Raw genomic sequence first — 14,696 nt, 5'->3', positions numbered from 1 at the left:
CTTTTGCAGGTGCATGTTTTGTTGTTTGGTGTCCCCATTTTTTTTAATGTTAAAAGCGTTTGCTGCTGATGGTACCCAAAGTCCAAGGATTGCAACTGTTGTTGTTGGACGATGCTCATGATGCCTTTATTAATTTTAGCAGGAACTTAAATGAACTTATGTTGATGAATGTTTAATTTAGTTCATCAAGGGCTGGGCGATGCGGCATTTTAATAAAATTGTGATACTTTTAAGCTGTATCACAATACACAGCATATATCTTTATTGATATATGCTGCCTTTAAAACCAGGAAACACTTGTATAACAATGTCTAAAATCGAATACAATACATAATGTCACATCCCTATAACAATGTAATGTTAGTATACTGTAGATGAATCCATTCATTCATTTTCTGCTGCTTATCCAGGCCTAGGTTGTGTTATTTAAACCAATTCTATCATCAGGAGTGCTGAAAAAGAGCCTTAAAATAAGTTTAACTCGGTGAACCCTGCAGAAACCCTGTAATCTCCCAGTTAGCTAATTTCCCTCAGTGGTGTTCCTCTGTACAGTGAGCATGAAATATGGATTAAGGGAAGGATAGAAAGAGGGATGGTGGAGTGGGAGTTGGAAGGAAAGGAGCAAAGAGAGACTGACAGTAATCTACAGGGAGCTGCCATGTGTGTCTCGTATAATGACTCCCTTAATCCCTTGTGTAGAAACAGGCAGCCAGGACCTCCTTGAGGAGCTGTTGTCCAACCTCGTGCACCTGATCGTCGAAGTGCCCTTGCTGTAAGTATCTCCCTTGTCTGTGTATATATGAGTGTGTCTGTCCATTCATACATTCACATATACTTTAAAAGTCAGACATGAGCGATGGCAATGCTTTTTTTTTTTTTTTTTACACAGCTATGTTGTTCACGCTGCCCTGACTGTCCCCACAGAGCGGTTTGTCGATGTCACGGTGCTTATTGTTCAAGATCACATGTTTGACATTATATTATCAGCATGGTGTTCACATAAAAACATCAAGTACGGGCCACTTTTGTGCAGTTTCTCAGCCCAGCCCAATCGTTTGGTCAGAGTTCCTTGTTTTTTTTTTCATGTTTGTTGGTTGTTACAGGATGTTAGTCATTGAGCAGTTAATGAAAAGCAGTTTGTGCGTCTGACTCTGTCTTTGCGTGCGCCACTTGCTCATCCACTCCCTGATTCACCAACCAGGAGAGGCTGAAATCCATTATGGAACAAGGTTGGGCTCAGATGTCCACATGTTTCACGTCCTCCGCTGGACTGAACAAAGGAACAAAATCGAAAAAAAAAGTAGAAAGAATGAAAAGGGATATGACTAATGGAAATAAAGAAAAAGAGAAAGTGTCGGTTGTTTTGGAGGAAGAGAAAACGCTTGAGACGAAAAGTTGGATTAGGAGCGGTGCCAACGAGTGGGAGAAAAGGGAACATAATGATTGAAAGAAATGCTATCAGCCTTTACTCCCCGTGGGCGGTGTGCACGCTAACACTCAGCTTTAATGGGTGAATATTTCAGCGTATTTACTTATCAATGGTGGAATTATCCCCCTTGCCTGACACTCAGTCTGTCACCGAGAGACAAAGATGCAGTGTGGACGTCTCTGCCGACAAAATCTCCTCGGCGGTGTCAAAACAAGTTCACAGAAACATGACTGACAGTCGCTCTTTCATCAACGCAGGATCTTCCACTTTTCCTCTCTTTTCCCTGGCCTGTGTTGAGTCATTCTTGACGTCCTCCTCTCCCCCCTGTCTAATTTCTTTCTCCCTCTCTCCCACCCCCCCTTTCTGTTGTCTCCGGACATCAAACCCTGGCTCTCGTGTAAACGACCGAACTTTCCAATGTTATTCATTGTTTCGTGCTCCAAGACTCTACCTGTTTTTCTTCCCTTCACCACTTTGTGGACCGTCAGCCTGTTTCCTCTGTACGTGTTCCTGCTTTGGATGGGAATATTACCATTATTTTGGTATTGCTCCCCGTATCCCAAACAGGCTTCTGTACGTCAATTGTAAGCTTAGAAGAAATCTTTTGTGGCATATTTTTACAAGAAAGATAGATGTCAGTTGTATTATTTATCTAGGCAGGCAGTTGATTCAGATTAATACCGAAATCGCCGTGCCTTGCAGTGTTTCCACACACACTGTTTCTCTACTTAGCCATTTAGAGTCTAAATGATTATAATTATGCACCACAGATTTAGTCTAGGCACAAGTGTGTTTTTGCAAAAGGCTTCAATTTCAATTAGAGCTGCAACAAATAGTTGATTTAGTCAAACTTAAGATAAGCAATTACCAACTATTTTGATGATAATTTTATTTTTCAAGCAACAATGTCAAACATTTGCCAGTTCCACTTTTGTAAATGAAAGGATCTGATGAGCATTTTCCCCGATACCTGACATTTTGTAGACTCAGTAAATTATAGATATGAAAATCAATCATCAGATTATTTGTGGAAGTAGAATCAAAATCTATCAACATCCTCTTCTTATACATATATATTTATACCTGTGAAGTTGCGGTACAAGTAACTGTAGTTTATCCACTTCAACTCTACATGCACCTGTCTTTTCCTGTAGTGACATCACCTATAGCATCCTGTTCGAAGCTGTGACCACGCTGCTAGTGTTCTTCTCCTATCAGCTCTTCCACAAAGACATTCTCAGAGACGGAATAATCTATCAGCACATCATGAAGGGACGATGGTGAGACCACACACACATATACACCCACACACACACACAAGTTCAGTCTCCACTTAAGACTGCCATTAACTTCATGCAACAAACAGTATTTCATTTCCATAACATTTTTTAAAATTTTAAGATAAACCCATAAAGAGATTATTTGATACAATTTCAGCTATAATTGGAGTTAGTCCCTCTTGCCTCTGAAACTGGGTCGTCGACAGTCTGTTGACGACTTTTTTTGAGCGCAGGCCCGGATCATTTTGGATCTTCTCCAATCCAATATGACACCGTCTGATCCAGCCTACTGTTCTTTTATCCAGGCTCTGATACAGTTAGCCTGTCCCTGTGCTTCCAGTCAGTCTCATTACGTTCCAAACAACGTCTTCATGTGTTATTCAATTGATGCCAAAGAGAGAAAAAAAATAAGCAAATCTAGTCAGCCAAGACCTTTGTCTCTGCCGTGACGTTGTGATTCTGAGGGAAACTGAACCATCAAGTGTTTCTTCATGATAACAATTCACAAACTTAAATGTGGTGATGAGATTACAAAATTAAAATCAAAGAAACATTTAATCATCTGATGTTTGATGACCTTTACTTTGAGACCGTACTTTGAAATGGTTTGATCCCAATTATCTGTGGTTCATTTTAATCTTGAATATTATGAATACATGCAGATGAATGTTGTAACACTGTGTTTCGAAGCCCAGTAGTCAGTTCAGAGGGGCGAACAGAGAATGGAAGTAATTTACTTTTAGGGCTCTCACAGCATAAGAGCCAAATGAGAGCACTTTGTATTAATTGCCATGGAGCTGAAGAAAAGCTTCCAAGTAGCTGATGTTGGCAAAACAAATTAGAAGGCAATTTAAAATGGTGTTACCATTGCTCTGTTGAGAAACCAAGGCTGTGGGTAACTAGAAAACAGTGATATTCGATATTATGCATTGCCAATTATATGTTTGTCACTTATTGGGAGAGAAGTGATATGAAGGAGGAGTATAGTCTCTAATTAACACCTGATATGGACAGGTGAGAGGGATACCTGTGTCTTTATTCTAATAATGTTTTATTCTTAATTCAATCATATATCGTCAGATAGACTTGATGTTTCTGTTGTTTAAACACCTTTAAACATTAAAATCAGAGGACATTGACAAGACTAGATAACCTCAGTGCTTTTACTTTGAAAACATTCACTGCCCTGCTGAACAGAATCAGAAGAAGGGTTTATTACCAAGTAGGTTTTCACATGCAAGGACCTTGTCTCACAATAAACCTGGGAGAGAAAGAAAACACATGTGCACTGCAGAAGAAAAAGTATATTATATTTCTATAGTAAAATATATCAGATTTAAAATGTTTTTTTAATCCAAAAAGGGTTCACCGAGCCAAACTTTTGCACTTGTGTGGATTGACAGATGCATAAGAGAAAACAGAACAAAATGAACCATTTATTTTATATTTGAAATATAACCTAATGAAGGTGTGTGTACTGAAACATTCTTAGAGATTTTTTCCTAAATGCAAGTGAAGAGAACAGTGTGTGGGAGTTGTTTGTCCTTAAAAAAAAAAAAAAAAGAGGATGAAATCTGGAAAATATTCTCTAAAGAATCTGCATTGGTTATGAATTGGATGGTGCAGAAATAATAACCCAGGATTTACAAAACTAGGGCATTCATGTAACACTGAGAGTTAGATCCTGTGTTGCAGCCATGTTGTGTCTTCTGTATACAGGCTTAATTATAGAAACGTTGTAGACCTCACAAATTATACCTTTTCCAAAAAAGCATGTTTTAAGGAAACCTGCGATTATTGTTACTCTGAACTAAAAAAAAAAAATTCTAAAGGTTTTCATCAGTCGATTTGTTAGTTTGCACTTAAGTGAAATTGTAGTACAGAGGATGCAGTTGTATCATTGAATCATATAACATTAAAGCATTCAGATGAAGCTGAAACAACAGGTAGTAAAATTCTTGTTCATGTTTCTGTCTTTTGCAATATTTTTCCATCTTTTTGAATGTTTCTCTCTTCTCCCCAGTTTATCTTTAACCAGTCGACTGGTGAAGACACTGCTCTATAACTTCATCAGGCAGGAGAAATGTCCACCTCCAGCGACGCACATTTTTGAGCCGAAAGACGAGGGAGGCCTGCTTTACGGCCTTGCGTCTGGGGTAGCAAGTAAGTGAACTCACATCCACACACCAACAAAACAAAGGTAAAACAGAGAGAAAATCTAGAGTGCTGTGTGTTTACAACCTAGATCACATTTTTGTTAAAAAAAAACTAACTTGGGTTCTTGGGATACAAGCAGACAGATCCCCAGTCTTTAGTTGTAGGTTTTTTTTTGGGTTTTTTTTGTGTGTGTGTTTGAATGACGTTAAACGTATTGTTTTCTTCTTTTTGCACTTTGTCATACTGACGTCACTGCATCCCCTGCATCAAAGCAAAGCTGGTTGGTAGACATGTTGAATTCTAAGAATCATGGTCAGAGAGCCAGACAGTAACCAGAAAAGAGACTTGAGAGTTCCTTGCTTTCTTCCTTGAAAGCACTGAGTGAGAATTATGATTAATTTAAGAAAGTGTGAGCCGTGCTGACAACCATGGCAGCTTGGATGAAAGTGATGAGTCAGAAATGGATGTGTGTATTAGTTTGGTAATGTGCTGTGTGTGTGTGTGTGTGTGTGTGTGTGTGTGTGTGTGTGTGTGTGTGTGTGTGTGTGTGTGTGTGTGTGCGTGCGTGTTTGTTTTAGTGTGAGAATAGGGCTGGGTTTCCCCCTCCAGATAAATGCTCTTTGTCGGTTGTTGGTAGCAGATTCCTATCAGTGAGCCATCAGTATTCATCCCAGCCTGTCTGTCTGTGGCCAGTGATCGGACCGATGAGTTATGGTGCCCTGTCCTGTTCTGTAATCCCCTAGAGCCTGTCTGTCTGCAGCCGCCTCCCTTATACACACACGCACAGACCAACAAAGACACAAGCTCTCTTATACTCCGGGCTCAGAAACAACACTTGTTTTCTTTCTCCGTCTCTCTGTCTCGTATCTACACAGTCGTCGAGGATTGACAGAATACACAAGTCGTTTCAATTTGAGTGTTCAAAGTGGGTGTAGGCACGGGTCAAATCATTTCAATGTCCGTACCTGAACTGAACAAATATTTGACTATGTAAAGGAGAACTCCATTGTATGTATGATGTCCTTTGTGGCTCTGGAGGAGCTTTGTCAAGTCTTAGAAATTAACCCTGATGTTACAAACTGGGCATTTACCAGGTAACATAAGAGATATAGGAAATGTAGGTTCAGCCATTTTGGAGCTCAACCCATATAAAGGACTGAAGATCAGGATATTTCAGCCACCTGCTTTGCTTCTGACCATTTTTCTTGAAATACATCTCTTGTGAGTCTGTTAACTCTGAGTTGCATGCTGCAAGTCATTGGACGGCTCCTTTTTAAAGGAGCATACCAGATGTTTTGCATATTTTAGGCTATTTGGCTGCTGGAATCCGATACGATACGATACGATACGATACGATACGATACGATACGATACGATACGATAAACTTTATTTTCCCTGTAGGGAAATTTGACTTGGACTCAAATGTTGTACACATGCAGCTGCTTTCACACCCTTCCCTTTAACCCCCAAATGACACAGTTACCATTGTTACACAACAGGAATAAGAGGCAGGTCATCTCTTATGACAGTATGACTGGGCTGAGCATAGTGGTAGTATTTTTGTAGTTAAAGCTACTACAAGAAACTTTATTTCTTTGTTGATTCTGGTGGGGCTTTGGGACGAAGATATAGAGGGTGAAACAAGGCTTTTTTTTCTTACTGTGTCACCAGACTAACAGAGCAGCTTCTTTCCTCAGCCCAAGAGACTCCTCAATTCATCTTCAGCGTCAAGAGTTTAAATTGAATGACTTATTTGACCTGAATAAGTCAGAATCCGACCCTGTGACAGGCATTAAGAATAACTGTAATAATTATACAGAAATAGCCAATCTTCTCGCTGATGATCTTTTTATTTATGTAGGTCATAAAGAAGCATCTGTATCAAATCATACACAGTTAAAAGTTCCTTGTAGCATTTTTAAGGACCTAGAGTCTTTACAAAAATATACTATAAAGTCTTTAAATCCAGCCACGCTGCCAGAACTTCCACTACATTACCTTTCCTTTTTGTAGAAATCAAAATTCCTCATTTAAGTAGCATGTAAAATAAGTCATGCCTACGCAAACACATTCATAGACCGGTTGGATTTTCCCCTGAACCAAACACGGGTCATTGGCAAAGCAACGCAACGCTTGATTTCTGTCGGCATTTAAATGTCTGGGGTGGAGGGGGGGATTTGGATGTCTCTTTTTATTTTTATTTTACACACTGCTGTCTGAGTGTCTGCGGGGGGGATTATCACTCCTCTCCTCTCCTCTCCTTTACTCTGGTATTTTACCTTGTGGGCACTGCAGAGATGCTGTTGAGCAATACATTTAATTGGCTGGTGCGGGATGCTTTACTGTGTGGCAGCCCCATCTCCTCCTCTTCTTCTTCTTCTTCTTTTTCTTCTTCTTCTGCTTCTGCTTACAGCTTTCCTCTCACATGTAGCAATTTTAACTAACCTTCACACACACACACACACACACACAACACACAAACAGTATAACTTGACTCACCCATCTGCTAACAAGCAGACACACACGATATACTGTATATAATAATTCCTGTTCAGTCTTCATCTTTTATGTCATAGAGAAGCTAACAGTAACCGTCAACTGGTGACCACCCCACAAACACAACAGACAGGCTTGTTATGTCTACATGTATGTGTGTTGGGTCCTCATTAGTGTAGCACACATAGGATACAGTATTAAATGAGGCGATTTAGCTCTCAATTTCTAATATGAAAATGCATTACAAAATCCTTCTGCATCTGTGGAATGTTCTCATGTTTCGTTGTTTGGATTGAGTTCGGTACAAGTGCTTTGAGCATATATTTTGATTTGTGTGAGATTATCAGAATAGTGTGTTTGTTTATTGTCTTTGTCTGTACAGCATGTTTCCCCATGTGTGTTTTTGGATAATCATCACGAGTTTGGCATACTTTTGTGTGTGTGTGTGTGTGCGCGCGCACCCGCGCATATGTGTGTTTGTATCGCGTTCTTGGCCAAGGCATTGCCCTGAAGCCCTGATGTCATATTTCATTTACTGTTATGCAAGTAAATAAGTAAGTAGCACATTCTGTCTGTCTCTGTTCACCGGGCGTTCACATCTCTGTCTGCACTGAAGCGCATGTTCTCAGCTGGAACTATGAGAAAATATTTCCCACCTCAGCTCCCTTCTCTGGTGCCTCCACAGGCAACGTGCATGTACGTTGTGGCACAAGTGAAGCGGAGGAGCAGATGTTTAACCTATTTTACAGCGATTTAGTCTCTTATATCTGATGTCTGATGTATTCAAACTCGGAATGTGTTTATTTTTAGCCTTGCTAGTTGAATGCTTCATTGGTGGCTGTCTGTTAGCCCACACCGTTTGAAATATCTCAACAACTGTTGAACACACTGTTGAATTGTCATGAAAGTTTTTACAGACATTAATGTTGCTCAGAGGATGAATCCAAGCTGGTGATCGACTGTCCTTAGCCTTAGCACCACCAGTACTAGAAATATCTTCTACAGATTGGCACAAATATTTGAGTAGACATTAATTGTTCCCAGACGATGTATATGAATGACTTTGCTGTCCATCATGTGTGATCATCAGGTCACAATTTCAGTTCATTCAATACTTTGATCTTTGACCAGCAAACTTTTGGCTTTCACATCAGACTCAGGCTTGTTTGGTCCCTATAAGCAAAGTGAGATGGTGAATATGATAAATATTACCTGATTAGTTGCATGAGTTCACGTCACCTGTGTTGAAAAGCTGGACTTGAGCACACTGCAAAGACTTCAGCCGACAGCCAACTAGCTTGTATCTTGTAACTGCAACTCTCCACACTACCAGGTGGTGATGGTCTGTATTTGTCATTTAAGAAGGGAAACCCAAAAGCATTCATATGACACAACGCCCACGGAAAACTTGTGCTACAGATTCACGCAGACGACTTCGACAAGACATTAACCAGAGGAAGGGCAGCGATTACTTATTAGAGAATTTAGCTGTATTACTCATCCCCAAATGTTTTCCAGAGAAACAGGTAATTGAATTCAAGATCCCGGTGCGTTTCGCTATAACGCCTTGACAGTGCTTTTAAGTCAACAGAAAAATGAGTGAACATTCCTCAAATATTTACAAGATGCATAACCTCCTTCAGACTGAAATTAAGAGGTACTCCGGCTCTGTTTGAGGGACGTAAACTAATAAGACTCCCCTGATCAACAGTCTAATAACAGCAGCATCATTAAGTGCCTCACAGGAGCGTGTGTGTTTGTGCTTGATAATTACAATGATATGAATCTTGATTTGATACGGGGTCAGGATCAGGTGAATCAGATGTCGGGGGTAGATGTGGTTTGAGAAGAGATTGGTAGAGATTTCAAAAGACTCTGGAGATACTTGATTGTGTGATGATATTTCAGTTTGAATACAGTAATTGAGTGTAAGCCAGCAGTCATGTCTGATGGTGGTAGTTATTATATAAGACTTCACAGCCTTCTGTCCCAAAAAACAAGGCTTAGTTGAGCATTTAAAGCTCAATTTCGGGTGCAGAAAGTGTTTTTGAACCTGTATTTAATAGATTATGTTAAGCACTCACAGTGTGTAAATACTGAGAGGACTTTTTGGCCATGAAGAGATAGATTTCAAAGGTTGTTGTGGATGTGGGCTCAAGGAAAGTCCGACATTGTGGGTGCATTTGGGTTGCGTGCCTCACAGTGCGATGCCTTCGCTGCCCCCGAGTCCTGCAGCCCAGATTTCATCGTGCCAGCCTCCGTGTCCGTGTGTGACCTTCTCTTTTCCTCACTTTCCCCTTCCCTTTCCTCCTCTTCATGTCCTCCTCCCTCTCTTTTTCCACTGGGCGGCCAGCCAGGGTTGGAGCAGCCTAAGAAGTGTAGCATTATTGGGTTTATGTGGTGGGCAGGCAGACAGGCAGAGGGAACCGAGCCAGACGGATAACAAACAGCACCCACTAAGGTAAAATACAGCTCTGTGAGTGTGTGTGAGAGTGCAGGAAACATGGCTGCCAGACTGGGCTCTCTGACACTGTCGGGGCCAGTCACTGTGGTGCCAGTGATGAGATGAACACGGCTCCGTCACAACTTGGCTCTCTCTCTCTAGATCTTGTTTTTCTCTCACACACTAGCACTCGCTTTCTCTCTCCGAGCAGTAGAAGGACAGAGGAGTATCATATTTGGAGAAAGGGAGAAAGAGAGACGCTCTGAACGATGCAAAATTTGTCATCTCTTTTTGCTCATACGTAAACAAATTCGTTCCCCCTCCTCTCTGGAATTGCATACCAGCGAGGAGTCAGACTGAGTGTTGGGAGTCGCTCTTTACTAGCAAGCTTAGAGGCAAACCACCATATAAACCATGAATGTTACTAAGATGTTAAGCAGTCACAAGATGTTTAAAAGAAACACTTGGAGAGAAAGTACACGGAAAGCCTTTTCTTCGTATTCTTTATTTATATCCCGACAAGTTTTGTAGTTGCTCTGCCTCCTCCCTTTCAAAATGGCGCAAGGAGAATAAACTGGGACGTGACCTCCCTCGTTCTTTACGAGTTAGAGTCATTTTTTTAATGTAGTAGAATGTCAGTGTACATGCATCATTTACCCTCTGTGATGTTTTCAGTAATGTCTCCATTTTCACTTGAACAAACAAGTAAACAGGAGGATGTGAGTGTGCCGTTGCTGAATGGAGCACAGTGACTTACTGACATTTCGAACAAGAGACTTAAAACGAGTGAGCGAGGATTTACTGACATGTACATGAAAAGTAGTTGCCAGTTAGACCGCGTGATGATGGCGTTGTATTTTGAGGGGGTAATGAAGCCATGCGTAGTATAGAATACTTGATGGAGTCTGGACAATGGTGGTGAGCGGATGAAGAGAATGGCTGCGATCTCAGTGGATAAAAAAGAGGAGTGGGCTTCCGGCCTGCCGTGGTAGTCGGTGTTCCCGCTGTTACACAGTGTAACCGTTAAGTAACTACTAACTAAAGTGAAATAACCATGAATTTAACATTTATAAATGACGGTAGTTGGAAAGCGTTACCAAAATGACAGCTCACAGCAGCAGAGAGGGAAACGGATGTAACGTTTGGCAGCAGAAGTATGATTGGTTTAAGAAGATCTCACCGTAATCTGGTGGGTTAAACTGAGTCAGCTAACTATGATGGAGGAGTGAGAGACAGAAATGTGAGCGATGAGCAATATAATGTTAGTCTTCCTTATTGAACTTACGCTAAGCCTCATTACTCTTACATCAAGGAGAGCGTGTCCAAACTCATGTAATTGAGCTGCTCTTCTGGCCTTTGCCACTAGATGGCAACAGATCTACTTGGCTTCTCCTCAAATTCAGCAGCTTGATCCGTGTGGACCTGCAGCACAGTGGCACGGCCTCTCGCCCGCCGGTGCTTGTCTCGTGCTCTCTGGGTGGCTGGGTTTGCAGGAGCCAGAGACTGTCATCTGTGCACCTCGGTGCTTGTGCTTCTCGTGCGTCTCGTCTGAAAGCACCAGCACTTCAGTGGCTCTGTAGGAGATTCAGCTCCCTCTCATTCCCCAAACAAGAAAAACCAACTCACACTCTAGCTGGCCAGCAGTGCCAGGTCCTCTTTGTTCAGTGGCGCCGTCTATGTTGTTTCAAATTTCAGGTGCTCCAAACCATCGTGTGTGACTCCATTGTGCCTGTTTTGGCCTTGATTACATCAGTCTGACTGCACAGACTCTTTTGCATTCATTTCCCTATGAAGCGTGAATCAGATATTGTGCGGAAATGCTGCAAATTGTGAGAATACGTCAGCGCTTTCTATAAAGAGGCTGACGTGCACAACCTGACTGCTCTTCATTAGTGTGTTCTGCACGGATTATCCATCTGTTGTACTCAAACCTCTGTAGTTCTGAGACTAGGCCTCAAACACAATGTGTGGAAACGTAGAGATCACCAGGACAAGTGTGTTCAAGAAGATATGCATGAAATATTTTCCTGTAATTAAACCGGATATAATCAATATTTTTATGATGTGCCTGTATCAAATGTGAAAACACTGTGACAGTGTGAAAGGGCTCAGTCATGGTGGTGAACCAGCAGAGAATTATTTCCAGAGTCGGCTTAATGGAGCTTCAAAGTGAGTTTCAGTTAGTTGTTTAGCTGTTTGGCTGCAATATCTGTTTTGGCTCTCTCCCATTGCTCTCATAATGCTGTTTATGGCAGCTGCAGGCAGACATTTTTAGTGAAAAAAAACCCCTGAATACCCACTTAAAACTACCTGTTCAGCACCAAACAGCAGACGGATGCAGCTAGTGACTAGCTGGTGAACATATTGGACACATTCAAGCAACATTATGCAACTTTTTTTACCCAGTAATTACCACTTCAACATCATTTTGATGGTGCAGTGCCTTGTAAAAGTGTGAATGGTGTGTCTGTCTCAGCCACTCTGGTCCTCTTTCACTTGTTTCTGCACTATGTAACTTCAGTTACAGGGCATATAATACTTATGTGTGTGTGTGTGTGTGTGTGTGTGTGTCTCTCCAGGTGGGCTGTGGAGCGTCTTCACATTGGGTGGAGCTGGCAGTAAAGCCGGGATAGACCAGGAACACAATCCCTTACCTTTGTCCAATCAGAGCCTTCTGTTACTGCTGGTCCTAGCCAATCTGACAGATGGACCTGACTGGCCCAACCCCTACCGCCAGGCTATTACCTGTTTCAGAAACACACAAGGTAATATTTTTTTTGTTGATTTTTAAGCCATTTAGTCACATTGTTTGATGGTTGTTCATGTATTAAGATGATAATCCTGATAACGTGTACCTCTGCCATTCTAGACACGTCGTCGCTGTCCACGGAGCAACCTCACACTTTCCAGATCAATTTCAACAGTCTGTACACAGCGCTGTGTGAGCAGCAGCGCTCCGACCAGGCAACGCTACTACTGTACACCCTCCTTCATCAGAACGCCAACATGAGGACGTACATGCTGTCCAGAACTGACATGGACAATCTGGTGGGTAGGACAGCATTCATGAAAGCTGTGGTACACAAATGTATCCACATTCCTTATTCCTGTCTCAATCTGATGTTTTATTTGTAGATTATTGACAAGGCGAAGGCCTGTGTTGAGAATGAATCAAAGTGTGATTGGATAATCATCAACAAAACACATTACACATTCCCTTCCTCGAACACGTGGATATGGCCATGAAATCCTTTCATCTAGGACCAATGCTATGGCTCAGTAAACAGCGAGGATGTATGCAGTGGCAGCTGGTGCTATTCTGTCCGTGTGGGACCGTGCCAATTATTCTTTATAGCAGAGTGAATGTACGGAGGCATTAAGTGAATGAAAATCAGTCAGATGGTATCGCATATGAATATGGTAGACAGTCACATGTGAGGCTCTTTCACACAGAGCAACACTAAATAATTTGGGCTTATTGAATAGGAGTGGAATTCGGTGTTAAAGTGTTGTATATCTGCACCAGGTTTAAAAGGGGACTTGTGTTAATAGCATCTGGGCTAATTATCACATACATTTGTAACAAGAGCAAACCATGTGCAGGAAATGATCATATTTTGAAACTCCAGGTGGATTTAATTCCTTTGTTCTGATAACAGCACGACATTTCTGTGTTCTTCCCTATTTATAGCTGCTATCATAAAATATCACCATTAGCAGATCTAGATTGGGCTTATTATGTAGGGGGGCTACTAATGAGTCTAGCCACTTTCTATGCTGAGCAATAAAGCACTGCTGCACGACAGCGTAATGAGCTAACACAGCAACTGTGTGTGTTCATCGCTCACCATGCTAGCTACTAACTGCTTTCACTCCGACAGTATGATTCTCAGAATCACATCTTTTTCACACTCTTGTCATTAGCCATCTGTCGTGCATACCTCTGAATATAACATCTGGCTACTCCTATAATTTAGCAGCCATTAATATGTGAAATGTTGTCTTTTCAACTGCAGTGCTGCTATTCTCGTTTTATTGTCTGTTTTTGCCCGATGGTCAGTGTCCACCACAGGTGGAGACACTACTATAGTAACAGGGCTTCAAGTAATGATATGTTGAGCCCATGGGCAAGACACTAAGAGCTTGATTTCCCCTGATAGAATACAAACAAAACATACATTTCTAAATGTGCATACCTTATGTTACAAGATCAATGTTTTCATTTTAGTCAGCTGTTGTCTCTAAAGTTTAATTGTATCATCCACAAATTGAGAGTCAAAGCGTGTTGAAAGAAGTTGGCAAACTTGACTGAACGTAACACGATTAAAACATTAAATCATCTGTGAACGTTTCTGCCATCCGAGTCACACAGACGGTGGTTTTCAACAACTCACATGAACCCACAGTGCTAACGTCTTTTACATCTTTTGTTTTGTTTTGTTTGAGAAACCTCTAATGGCAGAAATTACATATTGTCCGTCAGTGTTGTGAAAATAAAGATATTGTCCTGAAGGAGTGCAGTGATGAAGTAGTAGGAAATGGAAATACTCAGGTAAACCACAGTTACCTAAAATTGTACTTAAGAAATATACTTTGTCACATTCAATCACTGCTGCGGATTTGATTAGTAATAAGTAGAAGCTAAGACTAAACAGTAAGGAATCCAACTGATCTACACTCCCTTTTAGTTTTGCTCCTGAAACAAAAGCAACAGCCAATAAGTGTGTGCACATGTCGTGCATTGGATATGGCTAATTTTAACTCCTGACAGATGCACGCTCTGCAGTCGTGGATCCACTCGGAGTCTGAAATCTTGTAACAAGAATTTAATGAATGTCACCTCTGTGACAACACCTACGCACACGCTCAGCCTCTTCCTCCTGCTCCCCC

General features: G+C 41.3%; 1 protein-coding gene across 1 annotated transcript in view; it reads left to right on the top strand.

The window, feature by feature from the left end:
* The window catches only part of dym (dymeclin), a 54,512-nt gene that overhangs the window by 6,055 nt on the left and 33,761 nt on the right, over positions 1–14,696 (top strand). The window contains exons 6-10 of the mRNA XM_037117710.1: positions 700–772; positions 2,584–2,709; positions 4,733–4,872; positions 12,386–12,571; positions 12,676–12,854. Coding sequence (XP_036973605.1) covers positions 700–772; positions 2,584–2,709; positions 4,733–4,872; positions 12,386–12,571; positions 12,676–12,854 — 704 coding nt within the window. The remainder of the gene's footprint in view (positions 1–699; positions 773–2,583; positions 2,710–4,732; positions 4,873–12,385; positions 12,572–12,675; positions 12,855–14,696) is intronic.

Source organism: Acanthopagrus latus, chromosome 12 (assembly GCF_904848185.1).
Source record: "Acanthopagrus latus isolate v.2019 chromosome 12, fAcaLat1.1, whole genome shotgun sequence".
NCBI classification, from domain to species: domain Eukaryota; kingdom Metazoa; phylum Chordata; class Actinopteri; order Spariformes; family Sparidae; genus Acanthopagrus; species Acanthopagrus latus.
This window is presented reverse-complemented; position numbering and strand designations above follow the sequence as displayed.